General features: G+C 51.7%; 10 protein-coding genes across 10 annotated transcripts; 5 read left to right on the top strand and 5 right to left on the bottom strand.

Annotated features, from left to right (window-relative positions):
• Window positions 1-149: 149 nt before the first annotated feature.
• Window positions 150-536, top strand: VC83_06770 (uncharacterized protein; the record flags this gene model as incomplete). Its single annotated transcript, XM_024470359.1, has 1 exon — window positions 150-536. The coding sequence occupies one exon, from the start codon at window positions 150-152 to the stop codon at window positions 534-536; it is 387 nt and encodes a 128-aa protein (XP_024321772.1).
• Window positions 537-777: 241 nt separating this feature from the next.
• On the top strand, window positions 778-1,254 carry VC83_06771 (uncharacterized protein; the record flags this gene model as incomplete). Its single annotated transcript, XM_024470360.1, has 1 exon — window positions 778-1,254. The coding sequence occupies one exon, from the start codon at window positions 778-780 to the stop codon at window positions 1,252-1,254; it is 477 nt and encodes a 158-aa protein (XP_024321771.1).
• Window positions 1,255-1,545: 291 nt separating this feature from the next.
• Window positions 1,546-3,000, bottom strand: VC83_06772 (uncharacterized protein; the record flags this gene model as incomplete). Its single annotated transcript, XM_024470361.1, has 3 exons — window positions 2,218-3,000; window positions 1,922-2,168; window positions 1,546-1,869 (listed from the first exon to the last, which is right to left on the bottom strand). Exons 1-3 carry the CDS (start codon window positions 2,418-2,420, stop codon window positions 1,546-1,548), a joined length of 774 nt encoding a protein of 257 aa, XP_024321774.1. The 5' UTR covers window positions 2,421-3,000.
• A 113-nt stretch (window positions 3,001-3,113) lies between these two features.
• VC83_06773 (uncharacterized protein) lies at window positions 3,114-3,410 on the bottom strand (the record flags this gene model as incomplete). The annotated part of the gene is made up of 3 exons (XM_024470362.1): window positions 3,114-3,118; window positions 3,163-3,270; window positions 3,341-3,410. The coding sequence occupies 3 exons, from the start codon at window positions 3,408-3,410 to the stop codon at window positions 3,114-3,116; spliced, it is 183 nt and encodes a 60-aa protein (XP_024321773.1).
• Window positions 3,411-3,724: 314 nt separating this feature from the next.
• On the top strand, window positions 3,725-5,626 carry VC83_06774 (uncharacterized protein; the record flags this gene model as incomplete). Its single annotated transcript, XM_024470363.1, has 2 exons — window positions 3,725-3,850; window positions 3,902-5,626. 2 exons carry the CDS (start codon window positions 3,725-3,727, stop codon window positions 5,624-5,626), a joined length of 1,851 nt encoding a protein of 616 aa, XP_024321776.1.
• A 292-nt stretch (window positions 5,627-5,918) lies between these two features.
• Window positions 5,919-7,347, bottom strand: VC83_06775 (uncharacterized protein; the record flags this gene model as incomplete). The annotated part of the gene is made up of 2 exons (XM_024470364.1): window positions 5,919-7,162; window positions 7,212-7,347. 2 exons carry the CDS (start codon window positions 7,345-7,347, stop codon window positions 5,919-5,921), a joined length of 1,380 nt encoding a protein of 459 aa, XP_024321775.1.
• Window positions 7,348-7,922: 575 nt separating this feature from the next.
• On the top strand, window positions 7,923-9,682 carry VC83_06776 (uncharacterized protein). Its single transcript, XM_024470365.1, has one exon. The coding sequence runs from the start codon at window positions 7,947-7,949 to the stop codon at window positions 9,540-9,542; it is 1,596 nt and encodes a 531-aa protein (XP_024321778.1). The 5' UTR covers window positions 7,923-7,946; the 3' UTR covers window positions 9,543-9,682.
• A 1,953-nt stretch (window positions 9,683-11,635) lies between these two features.
• On the bottom strand, window positions 11,636-13,431 carry VC83_06777 (uncharacterized protein). The gene has a single exon (XM_024470366.1). The coding sequence runs from the start codon at window positions 12,885-12,887 to the stop codon at window positions 12,243-12,245; it is 645 nt and encodes a 214-aa protein (XP_024321777.1). The 5' UTR covers window positions 12,888-13,431; the 3' UTR covers window positions 11,636-12,242.
• Window positions 13,432-13,468: 37 nt separating this feature from the next.
• Window positions 13,469-15,335, bottom strand: VC83_06778 (uncharacterized protein). The gene is made up of 2 exons (XM_024470367.1): window positions 14,526-15,335; window positions 13,469-14,477 (listed from the first exon to the last, which is right to left on the bottom strand). The coding sequence occupies exons 1-2, from the start codon at window positions 14,551-14,553 to the stop codon at window positions 13,636-13,638; spliced, it is 870 nt and encodes a 289-aa protein (XP_024321770.1). The 5' UTR covers window positions 14,554-15,335; the 3' UTR covers window positions 13,469-13,635.
• On the top strand, window positions 15,326-20,775 carry VC83_06779 (uncharacterized protein). Its single transcript, XM_024470368.1, has 4 exons — window positions 15,326-15,895; window positions 16,095-16,521; window positions 16,572-20,250; window positions 20,302-20,775. The coding sequence occupies exons 1-4, from the start codon at window positions 15,792-15,794 to the stop codon at window positions 20,610-20,612; spliced, it is 4,521 nt and encodes a 1,506-aa protein (XP_024321769.1). The 5' UTR covers window positions 15,326-15,791; the 3' UTR covers window positions 20,613-20,775.
• The last annotated feature ends 27 nt before the right edge of the window (window positions 20,776-20,802 follow it).

The raw sequence follows: 20,802 nt of genomic DNA on the forward strand, positions 1-20,802 counted from the left end.
ATGGACAAGGGTAAGTATAGGAGTATATATATCCTGCTGCCTTCTAGTCTATTTCTATCCGTTACATCATCCTATAATAACATATGCGCAACGATTTTCGCTATGTCTGCCTCAACCACGTATTACCATTATTGATATTTTATACCGAGATGGCCACAGCTATCTGCTCCGCCATGACCGGCGGCGATCCCCCAAACCTTTCGAGGGCTATAACTACATCAAATAATGTTTTCACAACTACCGTGCCGACGTGGCTCGGCGGAGCAGCTACCATTAACGGCACCTTCCACAGCAATAGTTCCGGTGCAGGTCTCGTTGCCAAAACTGAGGGGGATGGCCTAAATGGCCTAGAGACTATAGATGTCCATCTTAAACAAGGCGCCCCGGAACACGAGAAGTACCTGGCTCCTCGTCTCGATGTAGCCCCTGAGAGCCTCCCAAATAATGCCGACTTCACGTCCACAGCCGCCCCAGACGCCTTCAACATGACCGCCGAGCAACTTGACGCTGCCATCCAAGCTATTATTAAGCCGTAACCGCATCGACGGCCTTCTCATCTTAAAAGATGGATGCCGCGTCCATGAATCCTACTACTACGGCCTCACTGCCTCCGAGCCCCATCCATGTGCCTCAATCACCAAATCTATCGTCTCTCTCCTTGCTGGTGTTGCCATTGACCAAGGCCTTCTCTCCCTCGACGGTCCCGTCGCAGCTGTTTTTGACATCCCCTTGGCTTGGACCGACTCCCCACCCATCCTCCTTCGCCACGCCCTCCCCATGACATCTGGCACGGCCTTCAGCCAGCGTGACGCTGGGAAAATGCTCACTTCCACTTCAGTTGCGTCGCTTATCCTCAACGCCCCTCGGCGCTATGGGGTCCCAGGCGACAAATACCACTATGATAACAGCCTTCCTACCATAGTCAGCTTGCTCATCGAGCGCCGGTCAGGGCTGGTCATTGAAGCTTTTGCGCGCAAGTACCTTTTCCACCCGCTCGGCGTCATCAATTACACTTGGACGCGTATGCACGAAGACTCTGTGGATGGAGCCCCTTTCGTGTTGCCATCTGGTGGGCTTAATATGACGCTTACCGACCTCGCAAAGGTTGGCGAGTTGCTGCTGGGGGGTGGCGAGTATCGTGGAAACCGTATCGTATCAGCAGATTACATAGAGGCGACGACGAAGAGCCAGACGAATAGGGTGATTATCCATATGGGTATTTCTCTCATTCTAATGAGGGAGGCAGGCATGTGACCGAAGACGGATCTATAGGGACGTGTATGGCTCTGGGCAGTGGGGGACAGGTAGCACCAAAGCAAAATCTGGTATTTATAGCGGTTGGGAATAGTTGGATGAGTTTCGAGCAGACGCCGGTGGTCCTCAGCTCTTTTGCAGGCACAGTTCTCAAGGCGTTGGGATAAATATCGCAGTTTATTAAATATTTAAATAGGCAGATTTTAGAAAGAGATATTTTAACTTTTTATGGAGTTTACAGAAAATCAAACAGTACGAGCCACCAACTCTGCAAGGCCAAGCCCAGTGAGATTAATAGGGATAGTACGATCTATCCTCATAATCCTCGCCGTCGTATGGCCTTCCATCCTCATGCAGGCCATAATCATACATTGATCTCCGCATCTGACCGCGATTATAACGCGTATTCTCGATCAGCAGCGAGTCATCTCCAGTCCTACGCCTTAGTGAAGGCCATATCCCCTGCCTCCTGTCATACAGATTGCGCCACGCATCATCCATAAACAGTCCTGGGTTGACTGTCGGGCTTGCCTCAGGCTCGGGAATACCATTCCGTATATTCTCTCCAATGCGAAATGCGTCTCTCCAAAAGTCATTGTGCTCTCTCCTGAACCTCTGCATTGTGAAAAATTAGTATCCTTCATTTGAAGCGCAATGTATGACTTACCTTTGGTCCGGCAGCACTCCAGTCTTTGGTCTTCGGGCGCCGCCTGCGAGGATGCCGGGCAAGCCAATCATGCTCTTCGCGCGTGAAGCGGGGATACTTCTCGAGGGGGTCTTGATCGAAATTGTTGTCGTACTCCCACAGCACATACTTCCTCGTATGAGGGTCGTAACGGCGGTTCCCCCTGTCGACATTGAACGCGTAACTTCGGCGCTCGCGCAATTGGGCTTCTGGGCTATCATAGCTGTCCCTGAACAGACAGTCAGCGGATAATCAAGGCTATCAGGATAGGAACTTGCCAGTTGCCCCAGTGATCTGGCTTGATGGGCGTGGTGTCGTTCTTCCGGGTTATAAAAATATCAGGCCCAGTGTTTGTCATAATGCTCATTAGGCCTCCCCACCAGCCTCTTGGTGTTTTCCCTTTCCTTCCTTCTCGAGGCCAAACGAACTGTTTATCCCAAGCAGAGCGAGGGCCTCCAATGAACTGGGACCCACCAGCCATCTCGACGGATTTAGTTCTTGTAGTCAAGCCTGAACTATGAAATTGACGTATCCAAGAACAAAACGAACAGAAGAGATAGAGGAAACAACAACAGGAAAAAGACACAATGGAAAACTTTGACGACTTATATCCGACCTCGAGTTTGGGTTTGTAACGATACACACAGATGCAGCTTGCTTGATTGCCAACAATTATACCTTCAAGTCACTGCCTATTCTTCTAGGCAAACCCTCAAGGTGTAATATGAGTTATTGCGGACTGGCCGAAGCCCATCTTGGTTGGGCAAACATCGACTCCGCCATATCACTTATGAGAGGCCGTGGTTGTGAACTGAGATTTGGGCACCTGAAAGAGCAATGTTGTATTTAATGCACTGCATATTGCGAACAACATAAACCATCATTATTTCTTGAAGGAGACTGATTTCTGTCGCCCTTTATGACTGCTAATGTTCTTGAGATACGGGGTTGTAGGTAACTGACTGCGGTCCCTTGGAAGGCCTGGATGCACGGACCAGCTTGCTGGTTGACAATCAGACCTTTAACAATCAACGAGTTACCTCAATCGTCTGATAACGAGCTCTCATTGTTTACACCCAACTCCCAACAAAAGCGCGACGGCAGCATTACCACAACACGAAATGGCCCAGGATTTGTGAGAGGCCTGTGTCACGCCGTACAGTAAATCCCACCATCAGCCTTATTATACGACATCAACTAGCCACGCAGCGTGCCTTTCATACTGTGTTTGCTCCCCGACGCGCCAGCGACGTCGAAGTTCGCCTTGAATCCTCTCAAGCTCTCAGCGAACTTCTGGGAGCCAGAATACTTGATCCGTCCGGTGAACGAACCTGGAAAACTTATGCGGTTTTGACCCGTCAGTCTAAGGTCTAATTCGCCCCGATCCAATCATCCACCGACACTTGAACTGGCTTTCGACGAACAGCTCCGATTCCAAGAATCCCGCGTCAAAACTGTCAACATAACGCATGGGAGCTTCTCCGCTGTTCGGTCCAGCTAGTGCTACGAATAAGTATATTTGGCTGGCCCCTACTACGAGATATTGCGCAATCGACAACCCAACAGCAGCAGATCGAAGGACCGATACTGCGGGTGAGGAACGACGCGGTCTTGGATATATATACAACAGATCTATGTATATAATGGTTTGAAGGAGGATTGTTCCAATTTCTGTCCGTTTTAGCGCTTGACGGCGTTTATGGACAGAACTGTTCTGAAGATTTATCAAGTCGCGTCAACTGGAGGATATCACGGATTGTCTGCATATGACGGAGGAGAAGCGCAATGCCCACAACAAATGTTTCTTCGGCTTGTGAGCTGCAGCTACAAGAGATCGCAGATGCCCTGTCAAAATCCAAGAAGGTGGTTGTCATAACTGGAGCTGGTATCTCTACAAATTGTGGCATACCTGTAAGTTCAACCCCAATAATTTCCAAACCATTGAGCTTATGATTTCTATAGGATTTCAGGTCGGAGAACGGACTTTATACTCTCATTCAAGCCCAATACGATGCAGCTGCGGCGAACAAGACGAATCCCAACACTGGCGATATTGACGATCGTCCCGTGAAACGGAGGAAGCTTGACAGGTCATGCTCTCTAGGGTCTTCGGAATTGGAAAATGGGATTATAAAAGCGGCGCCATTACGCCGGCAGCTTCGATCATCGCAGTCTTTTCACACTAATGCAACGGATTCAGACTCAGCAGGCTTGAATCCAGATACCCCTTCGGAAATTCCCACCAAAGAAGTGGAGGAGACTCCAAAAGATGTTTCACCTGAAGCTGTTAACGAGCCCATATTTTCGTCTCAGGCGTCCGGAAGGTCTACGGGATCGAGACAAAGCCTTCCGAATATGAAGGGAAAAGACTTGTTCGACTCCATAATCTGGACTGACAAACTGACGACGTCAATATTCTATACCTTTATATCGAGCCTAAGGCAAAAGATTCTCAAGGATGTCACGTCAACGACAGACACACATAAGTTCATTCGCGCATTGCGTGATGGGGGCAGGCTTGTCCGTAATTATACCCAAAATATAGACATGCTCGAACGTCGCGAAGGTCTCTGCACCGAGTTAGAACGGGGAACAGGCACTCGCGGACGTTTCAACCCAAAACTCCGAAAGGAAGCACGAACTCAAAACAAAAAAGGCGGAACACAAGACTCTGGTGTCGAGGTTGTTCATTTACATGGAAGTTTGGATTTCCTGAGATGTGGCCTCTGTGCACGGCTGGCAAATTGGGAGGACGATGACCGACACGTTACGACTCTAGCAGGCGAGGCTCCTGAATGCCCCTGGTGCTCTGAAAATAGCGCCAAGCGAGAGGGCAAGGGAAGGCGCAGTCTTGCTGTCGGCAGATTACGACCGGATATCGTCTTATATGGCGAGGAACATCCGAGCGCCCATCTTGTTGGGCCTCTCATAACGCACGACTTGTCTCTCAGTCCAGACATGCTGCTCATCCTAGGTACAAGTATGCGTGTCCATGGTTTAAAGGTTATGGTCCGAGAGTTTGCAAAGGCAGTGCATGGACGAGGCGGCTCTGTGGTATTTGTTAACCAGACGAAGCCGCCTGACAGCATATGGGGAGACGTGATTGACTATTGGGTAGAATGGGATTGTGACGCGTGGGTCGCAGATTTGAAGCAGAGGAGAGATGATATATGGCTTCCACAAGGGACGAAGGTGGAAGTACCCAAGGACGACAAGACACCCAAAAACCCCAGCGCCATGAGGCAAGACCACCTGAACGGTGCACACCTTCAATGGAAGATTCTTTTATCTCTGAGGCAGCTGACAGGCCGTGGCGAAGACGAAGAAGCGGCGAAGATGATCGAGAGGATAGATGGGCTCTACAAGCAGACAGCTCCAAAAAGCACCATACCACGCCGCCGTTCGTTGCCAGCCACAACCAAGAAGCAGAATTCGAGAATCCCACTCTCCAATTTGTCATCCAATGTACGGGGACCGATGCTCCCCGCTAATTGTAAGCCGAAATCTACAAATGGCCAGCGTCGCGCATTACCGTCGCCGCCGACTAGTGATGAGGCTGGGCTGCTGCTTCCACAGCCGATGACGCCTAGAGCTGTGAGGATTAAGAAGTTGACGAGCATAGATGCGATTCTTTCGAGCCCTCTGAGCAGTCCACCCAAAGTGATAGTTTGGGCGGACTACCAGTAGCTCTGTATATGAAGTGATGAAGGAGTTTGAAGGAGTAGAGGACCGTTTAGGTCGTATATATACCATGGCGAGTTTAAATTCAGTTAAAGTGTGGCAGCTGCTATTTCCTCGTTTCAAACATCTCCCGTGCTCACCGCAGATGATAACCTCTCGATTCTTCATGTATAAACCACGCAACCGATGTCGTGTTTCAAGTGGCAAAGATATCTACGAGACTCCAACGTCTTCTCGTGTCATAAATTAATTTACGAAGAAATATGAAACCCCTCGCAACTAATGTCTCTCTGGTCCCCTAAGCCTTTGCGACAGACTCGGCATCCTTAGCCAAGTATTCTCCCTTGTTAACCTTCTCGCACACATCCTTCAACATCTTCGCAGCAAACACAAAATCGTTTTCATCCAGATAAACCTGCGCGCTCAATCGGCACCAGATCCCGCCCTGGAAGATACTAGTCGCAACATAAGACTGGTACTCCGTCGCCATTGTCTGCCCCAGATACGTGAGGATAGTACCAAAGTCAGCAGACTTCACAGTCCCACCGTCTTTCTCAAGATTGAGCGGCAGCCGGACAAACGACATGGTGCAATCCATCAACGTTCCCTCTTCATTCTCAAGCGCCTCGGTACCGAGCTCAGACACCATGAGCTTCGTCGCCTTTCGCAGAAGACTGTTGTTATACTCGTAGATTGCCTTCTCACCTCCGCAGACCTGCTCGCGCCACTTGATGGCCTCGGGGACGCAGAGGTACTGCTCATTATCCTGGGTGCCGACCCACTCGTACATCGCAACAAAATGCGGGTTGCCAGTAGGTGATGGTTTCTCGGGCACGCCCTTAGGGAGGTAGGATTCCGATGTTGGCAGCGTGGAGCGGATGATGTGCTGGTTGCGCTCGGCGACGATGAAGACGGCACATCCGCGCGGGGTAAAGAGCCATTTGTGGCAGTTTGAGACGAAGAAATCGGGATCGAGCGTGGCGAAGTCCAGTGGGATCTGGCCGATGCCGTGGGCTCCGTCAATCAAACTGAGAACGCCTTCTTCCTTGCAGACTGCGGTCAGGGCCTCGAAGGGGATGCGGACACCAGGCATGGAGGCGATGGTGTCAAAGAAGGCCACACGGGGGTTCTTGCCCTCTGCACGGGAGGCGGCAATGGCCTCGCGGAAAAGAGAAACGTAGTCGGCATTAGAGATTGGATACTCCGTCGTGATGGCGCGGTTGGAAACAAGGCCAGTGGAGTCACTAATATAGGCGATGGTCTTGTTGCAAGCACCGTATATGGTGCTGAAGCTCAGGATCTCATCTTTGCCATCTTTGTTCCAAGGGATGTTACGGAGAACAGTGTTGACTGCCGTGGTTGCGTTGGGGACGAAGACGCAGTTGTCTACTGGGGCGTTGACAAGGGCAGCAACGGCGGCGCGGGACTTGTCCAGATAGTCATTGTAGGCGTAGCGGACGAAGGGATCGGGGCGGCTCTCCTTCTGGTCCTTGAAGTGGTTGGCTACCTCCCGGATTGCGCGAGGATAGCAGCCATATGAGCCTGGAGAGATGATGAGCCTCTGGCACCGTTTGGATCATGTTTTGCTTACCATGGTTCAGGTTCCTGTACTCAGGGTCAAAGGTGAAGAGCTTCCGCATCTCCTTTCCGAATAGAGTGCGAGAATAGGTCACATCCTTAGCTTCGCTGAGGTGGAGGTCGATGTGGATTGAAGAAACGTTGTGCATCTTGAATGATACCAAGGGGCAATTGGCCGTGTTATGTTGGGTATAATGATAAAATATATTCTGGATATTCCAATTGCAAGAATAGAGCTCGTGAAGCAACACAATATATAGACACAATATTTTTATAGACCTGTGAGTCACCCGAAGCTTTTGATTGCAGAAGTCCTCGATAACTCTATCGAGGCTTGTTGGCAGGGTTGTTCAGGTTTATGCAGAATATGTTGCAACAAAACGTATAACTTCTCGATGTATGTCTTAACAGAGGCAATATATGCAATTTGTAATATGAAATAACTCCTCTGGCCCTGAGTATTTTTGTGATCGAAAGGGCGCAGTTTAGATAACAGACGAGCCTTGATGGTTGTTGTATGCTGTGCTACCCCTCAACCCCTCATTTTGTTGTTCCTGTCCTCCACTAAGATGCCAAGATCCACCACGATGTACACACCGTGCTAAGTTACATATGGAAGGTACATAGCGATGGGCATGAGCAACCTTGGCGAATCGCGGCCGGACATAACTCCGAAGCTCTAGAAGTTATCATGTCGGCTGGGGAATGCCAACTTCATACAACAGTATATTCGTGGGATTAATACAAAATGTCGCTCCAACAGCTCTCCAAGCTTCTTCCACTGCCGGAGGAAGACCTCCAGCAGGTCCTTGCCTACGCATCGACTCTACCTCCACAAGAAGCTGTAGAACACTTCAACAATCTGCTGGGCGAGTCACCAGCATCTATCGAATTCATATCCACCTTCAACTCACGTCGTCAGCCAGCACCAAGCTCCTCAAACAACCAAGCTTCGTCTTCTTCCGCCTCTTCCGCTATCCCAAAGTCAACCCGCGCGCCCAAAAAGAAGAAGCCGCAAATCCACACTCCCGCTCCCCGCCAGGTGCAAGATACCACCTATGCGGGGCAAGGCAAGGCATACCAAAAGAAAGGCAATGAATCCTACGTCCCACCACGCGCAGGGCCATCACAACAGCACAACAACCTCAGCCTCCGCGACCCGCCCAAGAAGACGCAAACCCCTCTTTCCCGCCCCCCGCCCTCAGCAGCCGGGCGCCTGATCTCCGATCCCCTCAAACCATCCAGCGCCCCAACAACTCGTACCTCCTTGCCCGCGCGCCCCTCCGCGCGGGCTACGAAAATCAGCATCACAGGCGGCACGCCCATGAGCACCTCCTCGAACCTCTCCGAACTCGATACCCTAATCTACAGCCTCGAGAACGCATCTACATCCGCCGTCTCCAACGCCTCGCGCTCCTGCAACTGTATAGCCACCAAGCACGCTCTCCTCGCCGCTGCCCCGAACTGCCTCAACTGCGGGAAAGTCATCTGCGTCAAGGAGGGCTTCGGGCCGTGCACATTCTGCGGCCAACCCATCCTCCAGCCTGAAGACCGCGATAACATCGTGCGAGAACTGAGGGCCGATAGAGCGCAGGAGAAACAAGCTATTGACCGCGCAGCACATCGCCGGATTGAGACAACTAAAAATCCCTATGTGAGCCGTGCAGCAGCCGTGCCTGCGGGCCCTACACCGGCAGAGCTCTCCAGGGGCGATGGGGAGGGCTTGAGCGCGGCAGAGAAAGCGCAGGCGCATCGCGATCGCTTATTAGGGTTCCAGGCGCAGAATGCGAGTCGCACGCGGGTATACGATGAGGCCGCCGACTTTGCGACGCCAGATGTGGGGGTTAGTCAGTGGGCTGGGCCGATGGAGCGGGCGAGGTTGCTGAAGCAGCAGCAGAAGGTGTTGAGGGAGCAGGAGTGGAATGCTAAGCCGGAGTATGAGAAGAAGAGGGAGATGGTGAGCTTGGATATTGTGGGAGGGAAACTTGTGAAGACCTTTAAGAGGGTGGATGGTAAGTACCATGATACCGTGGCGGATAAGGAGAATATAGGAGGGGATGAGGGTGTAGATGCTGGTGGTTATGAGCAAGCTGATGCGAGGACGTCGGGAGGAGCATATAGTCGGAACCCACTGATAGGGGGGTTGACAAGGCCGGTCTTTACGCCTCTTGAGGGTAAGGGGGTGGAAGACGGCGAGGCGCAGACAAGGCAAAAGACGTGGCGACGGGTGCAAGACGACTACGATGATAATGAGGAAGTAATCCTAGACGGACGTGTTTATGGGTCTGGTAGCCTGCTGGAGGGAGATATGAGGGAGGGTGCCGATGAGAAGGCTTGCACCTGAGACGAGATGGGAGAACAGGCTCTATCTCGCCGTCGCTGACGCTTAACGAATCTTATGAAGGGAATATGAAAACTCAAAATTTAGACTCTAGATAATCTTGGTCTGTATATTACAATGCAGTGTCACCTATTCAGTGCCACCTATTTGATGAGCAGCTCTTGATGGCCTTTACACAATTTTGTTGACTTCGAATCGCTTTTGCACTTCCCACTATGAGACATGTCCGCTCTTTCATATATGCAAAATGTATTACTAATCTTAGTTCCAATCTTGACCATCGATCCTTCCTTCTGCAACATAGGAGGACTGCTCCTTCCGTCTGTAAAATAAGGAGCCGCTCCTTCCTTCTGGAGGATGGTGAGCTGCTCGTTCTTTTTACAGCGTAACGAAGAGCTCCTTCCTTCTTCAAGGTAAGAGGGTAGCCCGTTCCTTCTGAGGAATGAGGAGTTGCTCCTTCCTTCTACAGAATCAAGAATCGCTCCTTCCTTTGCAATATGCTCGACTCGCTTGAGCCTCTGAAGTCCCCCAAACTATATACTACTACCCAATCACCATGTGCTTAACTTGTTGAAAAGCTATCGCCCAGGCACCTCTCAAATCCTTCTTGGAAATATAGACTAGAAGACTCGCTGGTGTCTAACGACTCTACTGCTGTCGACATACTGGTATTCTCGGTTTATAAAGAAGTTAATTAGACTTCCTGAGGGTAACAATGCCACTCATACTTTTCTCAACATCTGCGTGTGATAGGATCATGATTGTAGTCAAAGCCCTTAATCGCACCAGTCAAATGCGATGCAGCCCGCAGGAGGATACAGGCATGAAATATCTGATGAGAGCTCCCCCAGACATCAAATCTTGCCGGAGCGAAGCGTTCTGGGAGTTTGGCCTGGAGCTAATCATCCCCTGTTGGTCCCTGTGCAGTACGAAACTCACCATATAAATCACCGCACCCCCCACATATACCACATCGCCTCCCGAATATACCAATACCAGCCCATCTGAAAATTTGCCTGATCACTCTCAAGAGTCAAAGCTGCATGTGTCATAGGCACGATGCCCGTCAGCCCCATCGTCAGGAACAAAGCAGTCCTCAGATGCCGCCAGGACCTGTGCCCTTTTACTCACAGCTTCTGCAGATCATGGTGTTCGGATTGGCTCGCAGTAGAAGGAGTAGTAGATGCTGGGGTAGAAGGAGCCCATTATGAGAAAACTGATTCCGAGCATGTCGAGCATAAAGAAGTAGTCGTAGACAGTTGAATACTTGAGTGGAAATGTGAAGTTGTATTCTCATCTACTTTGAGGAGGCGCATACTCTTATGAGTGCGCGCAGCCTAAAGGCTGCCTACGGTCTTTGCTAATACATAAACAAAGGTAAGCTTGTGGAAGCTCGTAAACCCAACTAGTAGTCTAGACTACCAACATAGACGCTGCTGGAGTGGTTGTTGAAGGTGTGGAATGCAGCGGATAATGTTAGGCACATGAACAAGCCCATGGCAAAGGCGCCGAATACCGCAACGTCCACCCATGTTGCTGAATGATACCGTGGGGAAATTATACAATAGAGAACACAGCCGGCAGCTACAAACCCCAAGCACCTAGCAGATGGCTATAGATGTTAACGGTCTGGTCATGGATGTAGCCAAGACTGCTGATGGACTTTAGGTAGGAGTTGCTTGCTGGCCTGTAACTGCGAATAATGAAGCGGTTGTATTGTCGCCATGGCTCGATGTCTGCCCAAGCCAGCAGGACAGCACCTGTACTTTCGCATGAAACCGGTTTGCATTTCTCGCTCTGTGGTTGAGCCATTTACAGAGCCGAGATGCTCGAACTTGACTTTCTCATCAGGGGCTTTTAGTCGTTGGCGGGGTCGATTATCCGTCAAGTCGCTCGTTTCATACATATGGTTGAGCATCGCAAATGGTGTCTTTGGGCGTTAGATACAACGGCAGGAAGACAAAAACAATCGAAAAACATGCTGCAGATATTGAATAGATGAGAAGAGGCGTGTATATATAAATAACAAGGTTCTTGCCGCGCAGGCCGATCAACGGATGTATAATATGAAGCTGTAAGAAGATGATAAATCGGAGGAATAATTACCGCAAATCATGGTGCGAGGATGCAGCCATGCCCCGCTGCCCTATATAGCCTATGCGTGTCGGAACTACGAATAGTTAAGACTCTCATCTGCAAGATAAACCCACGCCAAGGGCCATGTGTTTGCGAGGGGCTTTGCACGTCATCCGTGGGATAAAACATTGGCATTTTCTTACCATGCAGGAAACGTACATTGATCGTAATTTTATAGCGCTGATATGTTGATATCTAGCACCGAGGCAGGTGGTTCACTCAGAATAAATGCATGGATTGACAGGAACTTGCGGGTAATTTAATAAATGGAGCTATGGACAACCCCAATAGTTAGTTCTTCTTCGTTGTTCAAAAGAAAGCTGAGGCAGGAGTAGCTTTCGCTCCAAACTATCTCTATTGACCCGCATTAGAAATCTCCGCTCGCACTCAACGAATAGATACAGCCAGTTAGAAATAAGCCCATTCATAAAAAACATCAAAAGTGCTAGGCCGAGCATAACGGGTCGTAGCACTCAACCACCTTAGTGCGCCAACAGAAATCCACCCCTCATACCCATAACTACAAAGATCCCATCCCTTGGGAGTATCTCGGAACACCCCCAACATTTAGTCGGAGTCCGAGCTCGAGCTGCTTCTCGAGCCACTCCTCTTCTTGTGCTTCTTCTCCTTCTTATGCTTCTTGTGCTTGCCCTCCAGGACATTCGCTCCGACAGCTCCCGCAACACCACCGAGCACCGTTCCGAGCATGCCTCCGCCCATCTTGTGTCCCAAGAATCCACCTCCGGCGCTACCAATCAGCGTAGCTCCCAGTCCTCTGTCACCCTCTTGTCCGCCGCCTGGGTAAGCTTGTCCACCAGGAGCGCCGTACTGGCCCGGCTGCTGGTGTCCTTGAGGCGGGTAGCCACCCTGTTGTTGGTAATCCTGCTGTTGTTGGGGGTTTGGGCTGTGGCCCCGGTTGTCGTAGCCGCCTTCGTGCTGGGGCGGGTACTGGCCCTGAGGAGGGTAGCCTTGGGGTGCGCCGCCGTGCTGGTTGTAGCCTTGTTGCTGCTGTTGGCCGTATTGGTCTTGGTGTTGAGGGGGGTAGCCTCCTTGTTGCTGGGGAGGGTATTGTTGCTGGGGAGGGTATTGTTGCTGGGGAGGGTATTGTTGCTGTTGAGGAGGGTAGCCGCCTTGTCCTTGGGGAGGGCCGCCGTAGTTCTGTTGCTGGTTGTAGCCGCCGCCGCCGCCTCCGTAGTAGTCGTTGCTTGACATTTTGTTGCTTAGGTTCGTAGATCGAGGAAGGGAGATGGAGTTTGTGGTTAAGATGGGGTTTGCTTGATGGAGGCGATGATAAAGACGGGGATGAGGGTCATTTATAGGCGTCCAGAGATGATGATTCCGTGGTTGGTGGTGGGGAGCTCGGACTGCACAGCCTCGAGTTTCATAATAGCGTGCCTTCAGTCACCACACATTCGCTCCCTGTACACCCATATACAAAGTGCGACTCCTCCTACGCCACTACTCTGAATCGGCCAGACCCGAGGGGCTGAGCTGTTTCTATTGTTATTGCATGCATCACCTGGCCCTGCAGCGTCATTAAAAAAGCCACTATCTAGAGCTCTTTTACCGGCGTGTTGGTTGGACACCCTGTATTTGTAGACGCGTTGGCACCCACTTGGCCTACGTGAGAGTGGGCTTGTGACGGGTATCCGGCATGGACACGGGAGAGATGGAGCGCCTCGAAAGCCGAGAAGTGGGCATTTGTATGACTATTTTGGTGGTGAAGGTGATGCATCATTCTGCGGTCTGACAACTGACAAGATACTCTTGCATAATGCCATTCTATACCTATAGAATGGCATTATGCAAGAGTATCTAGGTAGATTATATGCCCAAATCTAGCCAAGAACATCATAAGTGAACATGCAAACGATTCAAATGCAATTAAGGCAATCGCTCCTCTCCCTCCTCATTATGGCAGATGTGACATAAGCCATCCCTTCGCCGACATATGAGAGCTCTAATCGTCATCTAATTCCCACCAGCGCTCCCTTGCCCCCCTCTCCCTCGGTGCCATGAGCAGCCTCTCATGGGCAGCGTATCTACGATGGAGGTCGATTTCGTCATCTGAATAAAGTATCTCGTCGTAGGGAAAGTCCAGCTCTTCTTCGAGGAAGCGATATGGCATCCTGCGTCGTTCGAAGGGGTTCCTCCAATCAAGGTCGTCGTCTAAGTCATCTGCGAAGTGGACGCGTCGACGACCGCGGGGGTGGTGGTGGGGGGGACGACTATGATGGTGTCCATGAAAGTGGTGAGGGCGGTCATGGAGGATTGGCCTCTGTTGCCTCAAGTCATCTCGCATATGTTGAAGATGCGGATTGTGATGTACAATGTCCAAGTCGTGAGAGGTTAATCGCGGTCCAGCGGCGATATCTTCGTGCAACCTATCTGGTAGAGGTCTTCGTATCCGGCCAGTTCTGGGTGGTGGAAAGTCATCATCGGAATCTAGATAAATCTCATCTCTGAGACGATTGTCAAATCGGTCGCCAAAACCTGCAACAGAACCAGGTCCCTGGCGCTGGACAAGGTCGGCATGCTCTGGATAGAGCCGTGGATTCAGTTGATCGAGGTCGTCGTAACATGGATCTGTAGCTTGGTACCGTGGGCCAATAGTTCGCCTTGGGAGGATGGGTAGGCGCTCGACCGGCTCTTGAACAATAAGCGGATCGTAGAATGGGGTGCGGCCAAGCCTAGATATTCCCATCTTCCACCCCGGAGGCAGAATCTCCGCACGTAAATGTCTATCTCGCCACCCCTGGCTTCTGTTGGCCATCATGTCGTATACGATTCTACCACCAGGGTCTATTTCAGATTAGTAGGTAGAGTCTGATTCAGGAGTGGGTACGGTACAGTCTAAATATCGTCTATAGTCGACCATTTTTCGGATATGCAGCTGCTAAGTTAGTACCACCGCACAGCATATGCAACACAGGTGTGGTCCAATAAATGAGGCGTTCGAGAAAGAGCTCAGGGCGTCGAGAGTAAATGTCGAATCCTAACAGCCTCAATATTGCCAGTGGGAAAGTTAGGATGAAATGGAAACCCTTCGCAGTCGCGCCTGTTGGGATTTGGGAAGAGAAAGCAGAGCGTTTGCCTGGGGGAAATAAATCAAAATAATATAGAAACCGATCAGTATCGGAGCAATCACAAGCAGCTGATCTTTGCTCTGTCTCACCGAATATACACAGCCAAACAATAGTGCGCTTTCGGTCCATGCGGCATCGTGGCAGTAAGCCGACATGATGCCCGGAGGAGCAAACCCAATACATGAAAATGAAATATGCCTTTGTGCCACTCTAGTCGCAGCTGCCAAGGCCGCGGCCACCTGTCAATGTGATGAGGAAATGAAAGAATCTGCTACCAGAGAAATGGCAACATGAAGGACAGTAGTATCAAGCGCATGCGCCGACAGAAAAAACGGAGATTTCAAGAGAAGTCGGCCAATTTTGGGGTTAAATTGGACGGGATCAGCCTGTACGAAGGCGAGCGGAGAGGGAACACAATGGGACGTAGTATATGGCGACCTACATGTGTCGCCAACTCACCGCGTCTGTGAATCAACACGTTTTCCGTCCCATACGAACGGATCCGTATCGCAGATATATAAGATATAAAATGTATGTGCTATATGCGTATATGCGTATGTATGAGTAGTTATGGTTATTGTAACTGTATGATGTAACTCTGTTGATCTACAGTCACAAAAGTATTCGCCTCCTCCCTCTCTTTATGCATATGACATTTCGCCAAAAACGGACTGGCGTTGACTCGTCTCCCGACGCCGCGTTCCTGAGCACCAACTACCAACCTCCGGATGCGCCAGATCGCGCTAAGCCCATTTAGCGCTTCTTTTCCACCACCAATACACACTTTCTTCGCCTTCATTTTGAACATCAGCATATACTTGGAGCACAGCAGCACAGCATTGAAATCAACAACTTAATCGATCCCCAACAACAGTTCCTCCCCGTCTTCAGAGACCCCCAAACTCAACCTTCCTACTACGAAAGGCCTCCTCGTTTTTGTGTTTTTTCACAGCGCATATCCTACACTTTTCGATCCTAAAGACGATACCGTCACCACCTTTGGTACTTAAGCAATAGCAAACAACCAGCAATGCCTTCACATTTGCCATCGAGCTTCGCATCTGCTGCGGCAGGCCAATCATCCCGCGACACACGACCAAGTGGCAGGAACGAACCGCGAGGAGGCGGCGACTGGTACGTTATACGCGATCTTGCCCCTCGCACCAGCGACCTCGATGGATGCGGGAGATTGTTATTAGCATTTGGAGCCCAATCATTGCACTACTCTATTAGCTATAGATCACATGTGATACTGGCAGTGCTCATTAATACACTCCCCATCCAGGCGCCGCCGTGGTGAGGACCCTTGCAGGGTGTACTGACTTTGTATTAGGGCCAGGAAGGAAGCTCGATCCTTAAACGGCACTTTGACGCTCCGTCGATCCTCTACGAACCCTAACGCTGTCCCCGGACAAACTGTGCCGCAAGTTGAGCAATCAACCACATCATCAGCGTCGGATTCATTCTTCACTCAATATACCAACAACCCAGGAAGCGAAGCGCCAGTTGACACGCGATATTCGAAAGACGCGATTCTTGATATCTACAAAGCGCACCAGTCTTCGGTTAGTTCTAACGACGACGTCGCGAGATTATTTGTGAATAACTGGAATCCCGAACAGCAGAATAGCTCGGGTGCAAGAGGTTGGGGGAAATCGAACGATACTAGGGACCATAATCACGGACCCGAAATCTGTTGGGATCAAAGTGGCGAGGTGCAACCTATTGGCCTTCAAGATATGTCAGACGTGGAAAGATCTGTAAGTACCGGCGATGGATGTGTGTAGACCTCCATCTGACGATTTTCTAGATTTTCACCAACGAAGTCAACTCGCCACTTAAGCCACTATCGCAGAATACCAAGGAGCAAGGGACACCTGGGGGAGCCACGAACGGACGAAAAACATCCGTCTCTCACGGTCAGGGAGGAGCAGCTGGGCCTTACGGAGTTACACCCCCTACGCCTGGTCGACCCGGAACTCGACGCAGGGAGACCGGCGAATCTGTTGGTTACAGCTCGCTCACGTCGCCCGCAACCATGAGCAGATTTAACCGAGACGAACCATCGCCGTTTTTCAACCGGAAAGGCGGTGATAAAGATTCGTTCCTGGCAGACGATCGTGATGACGGAGTGAAGCACGGCCAGACGTCGCTTCCATTTGGTGGCGTCTCCCGAAGCAACACTGCTGGAAGCGGCCTTGGCAATGGGCCTGCTTCTCCGTGGGCGGCTCCAACTTCCGGTGCCAATATGTCTACTATGGGAAGCTTCGGGAGCTTTGCGCTTCCGTCAGGCTCGAACCCTCCAGCGACTCCTGGCGAGAAGCGCCCGGCGTTTGGGAGAGGCGAGAGTAGACTTGCCCACCTGATGCCGAAGGAAAGCTCCGAAGAGCTATCGTCGAAAGACGAGAGCCTTCGATCTGATGCCGCTAAGTCGTGGAGGGCAAGAGCTCGTACTGATACCGATCCATTTGATGAGTCAATTAGACCGGGAAGTGCGGCTCTGGGAGGCCAGGATATCAGCCCTCCGTTAAGCCAACACCGTCGGGCCCCTGGACTTGATACTCCTAGTCGCCAGGCTTCAGGTGATCTCGGAATGTCGGACGCACCAGGGTTCCGAGATGGGATGCACGGTCACGGAATTCAAACTCCCCATGAACGCCTTGGAGGACATCGTGGGTTGGAAAGCCCGACGGAAACCAACCCCTATGCCAGCCCTCCGGATGAGCGTGCCCAACGCGAAGAGGACGAGACTAGTATTGGAAGCAACCCTATGCACCAAGCTCGTCCTCATGGCTTAGGTGGGGTTGGGGAACAGGCTTCCAATCCATTTGGGGGGCTTGCTAGAGGATTCCCCAACGCACCTTTCGATGGAAGTGACCGCAGCCAGAATTCCAGTGCTACAGGCAGCAAGGGATTTCCATCTCTTGGCATTGCAGGCGCTGGTGGTTTGGGCGGCCTTGGAAGTTGGCCAACAAGCGCCAATCCTATTGGCACCCCTGACCGCGAACGATCGTTCCAAAGCGCATTTGGCAACTCCATTTTCGGGCCCATGGGCGACATGCAATCTCCAGGCTTGGGTGGTTTGGGGAATCTGGGGCCTGCATCGGGCGGTCTTTCCGGATCGAACACGATTGGTCGCGGCAGCAAGCTTGGCTCGCTTTTCCCAGTAGCGATGCAGGCGCAGATGCACACCACTGATACTGATCACCAAGGGGAGGATCAACGTCAAATGAGCAATTTCGGGGCCATTGGCAGAAATGCATTTGGCCCACCAAGAGAGACCGACAGTCCCTTGAGATCCGGAAGAGGGGTATTTGATGATCTGTTCCAGGCATCTGATTTCCGTCAAGGCCAGCACCCTCCTACTGAAGGAGCTCAGCCCCAAACCGCTTCTAGTTCTCAGCCGCCCTCAAATTCGCAGACTCCGGGTCAAGCTTATCAGCAAGGTCAGACCTCTGCAGAGCAGACTCCGACACCTGGGAACCTTCCACAGACCCAGCAGCGCACTATGGTTATGCCTGATCGCATGCGCTGGGTCTACCTTGACCCTCAAGGACAGACGCAAGGCCCTTGGTCCGGGTTGGAAATGCACGACTGGTACAAGGCATCATTTTTCACGCCAGATTTGTCTGTCAAGAAACTTGAGGATGTTGAGTTTGAACCTCTTGGTCAACTAATTAGAAGAATTGGCAATTCTCGTGAGCCATTCCTGGTACCACAAATCGGTATCCCTTACGGTCCTGTTACCGCTCAGTCTGGAGCTCCATTTGTGCCCACTGCTACGACTGGTGCGCCCGGACCTCAACCCGGAGCTGTCCAGCCTCCGTTTGCCGGGGCTTTCCCAAGCTTCGGCACGACTTTGACAGCGGAGCAGCAGAACAACCTTGAGCGCCGCAAGCAAGAGGAACAATACCTCATGGCGCGCCAGAGGGAGTTCCTTGCACAGCAGCAAGTGAACATGAAGCAGATGCAGATGCCAGGAGGTATCCCATCGGCTCTGCACCACCATTCTAGCGCGCATAGCTTGCAGAGCCAGCCCAGCTTTGGCAGCATTACGTCTCCGATTGGCCCCATCATGTCACAGCAACAGATTCCAACTAGCGGCTCAAGCTTCTTTGACGCCAGCAGTCGCCCAGCCCCTACTACTGGTAGCTCAAACCTACCACCGGACTTTTTTCGCGAGGATGAGGTTGCGAGACGAAGCCTACAGGACCGCCAGCAGGCTTTCGGTGCCCCAACCGGCGCCACCCAGGCACCCCGCTCTCAATTGCCTGCTATATTCTCGCAGCAATCTCAAGCACAGGCCGCCGCCTCTCAATATCAGGCGCATTCCGAAAATGATCCCCAAGGATTCCGGGCACGCCTTCAAGAGTTTGAGCAGCTCCGAGCCCAACATGATATGGAGCAAGCCGAGCATGCGCCTGCGCCAGCTACCACTGAGCCCACCCGTCCACCCCAGAACCGTCAACAGTCCCGCACGGAAACAGTCACCGCTGAAACCGAGGTTTTGGTTGAACGTAAGGACCAGGAGGAAGTTTTGTCACTCACTGAGCAGATCCAAAAGGCTGCCTCCGCAAAGCAGACTCCTCAGCCAGAGTCGCCGTGGGCGAAGGTTTCCAGTGGCCTACCAATGCCATTCCCACCACCACCGCAGTCAACTACTCCTCTTCCTGCTCCCGCAGCTCAGCGCGGTCGATCCAACCTTCCAGAGACTCTCCATGCGGGAACGAGGTCTAGATCTGAGACACCTGATACTGCAACTGCTCCACCATCTATCGCTCCGTGGGCTAAGGAGCCAGCTGATGCTCCAAAGGGCCCTTCGTTGAAGGAAATCCAAGAGGTTGAAGCAAAGAATGCCGCCAAACTAGAGGAATCTGCCGCTGTCGCTCGCCGTGCTCTTCTCGAGCAGGAGCTTCGTGCTCAGCCAGCCGCCGTTGCTCACGGGCTGCCAACCACCTCTACCTGGGGCAGCAGTGCCTCGCCAGTCGGCCCTGCCGTTACAGCCACTTCCACTTGGTCTAAGGCTACCACTACCAAGGTGCAGAACCAAGTGGCTGCAGCCACTGCCAGCAAGAAGACCCTTGCCGATATCCAAAGAGAGGAGGAGCTTAGAAAGCAGAAGCTTGCAGCAGCTGCCGTTCCAGCCGCGCCAGCCTTACCTTCCGGTGGAAAACGCTATGCAGAGCTTGCAAGCAAGCCCACTGCTGGACAGCCAGCAATGAACTCTGCTTGGTCTACGGTTGGCGCTGGTGGTAAAGTCAAGATGCCTGGAGGGCCCGTCGGCGCTGCTCCATCTCCTGTGATGCGCCTTGCCAGTTCTACTCCCGGACCTGCACTTGCCAAGGTGGCTAGACCAGCTGTCATTGAGAACCGAGCCAACACTAGCTCTGCGGCCTTGTCAAGCCAAAGTGGAGTATCCGCTGCCCAACAGGAGTTCACCAAATGGGCCAATGCGGCGCTTGCCAAGGGGCTCAACACTGATATCAATGGTAAGATCAATGCATAATACTTTTCAATATCTAATGCTAACTTTTTCACAGTTGACAATTTTGTTCAAATGCTCTGCGAGTTCCCAGGAGAGCCAGGTGTCATCGCTGATAGCGTCTACGCCAACTCCCAGCTTATGGATGGTCGCCGCTTCGCCGACGAGTTCATCCGCCGCAAGAAGCAGGCTGAGAAGGGCATTGTTGAGAGCGCCGGCGCCGGGTCGACTGGCTTCTCTACCGCAGGGTCGGGAAGTGCGTCCGCCGGTGGATGGAGCGAGGTAGCCAAGAAGGGGCCAGCCAAGGTGGAAGAACCAGTCGCATCTGGGTTCAAGGTTGTGCCCAACAAGAAGAAGGGTCGTAAGTGATCGTTCTGTGTGTTATTATTTGACTGTGATGCAAATGTATCAATACCATGGCCTACTGCATATCGAGTATTAGTTAAGAAGCGTCATCACAGGGATGGAGCGGGTTGTTTCGTCTGTTAAGAGTAGCTGTATCTGTATTATGAGTAATAATGAATTATTGTACACTACAACCATTGAGATTTACTGTCAT

Source organism: Pseudogymnoascus destructans (assembly GCF_001641265.1).
Source record: "Pseudogymnoascus destructans isolate 20631-21 unplaced genomic scaffold scaffold_19, whole genome shotgun sequence".
NCBI classification, from domain to species: domain Eukaryota; kingdom Fungi; phylum Ascomycota; class Leotiomycetes; order Thelebolales; family Thelebolaceae; genus Pseudogymnoascus; species Pseudogymnoascus destructans.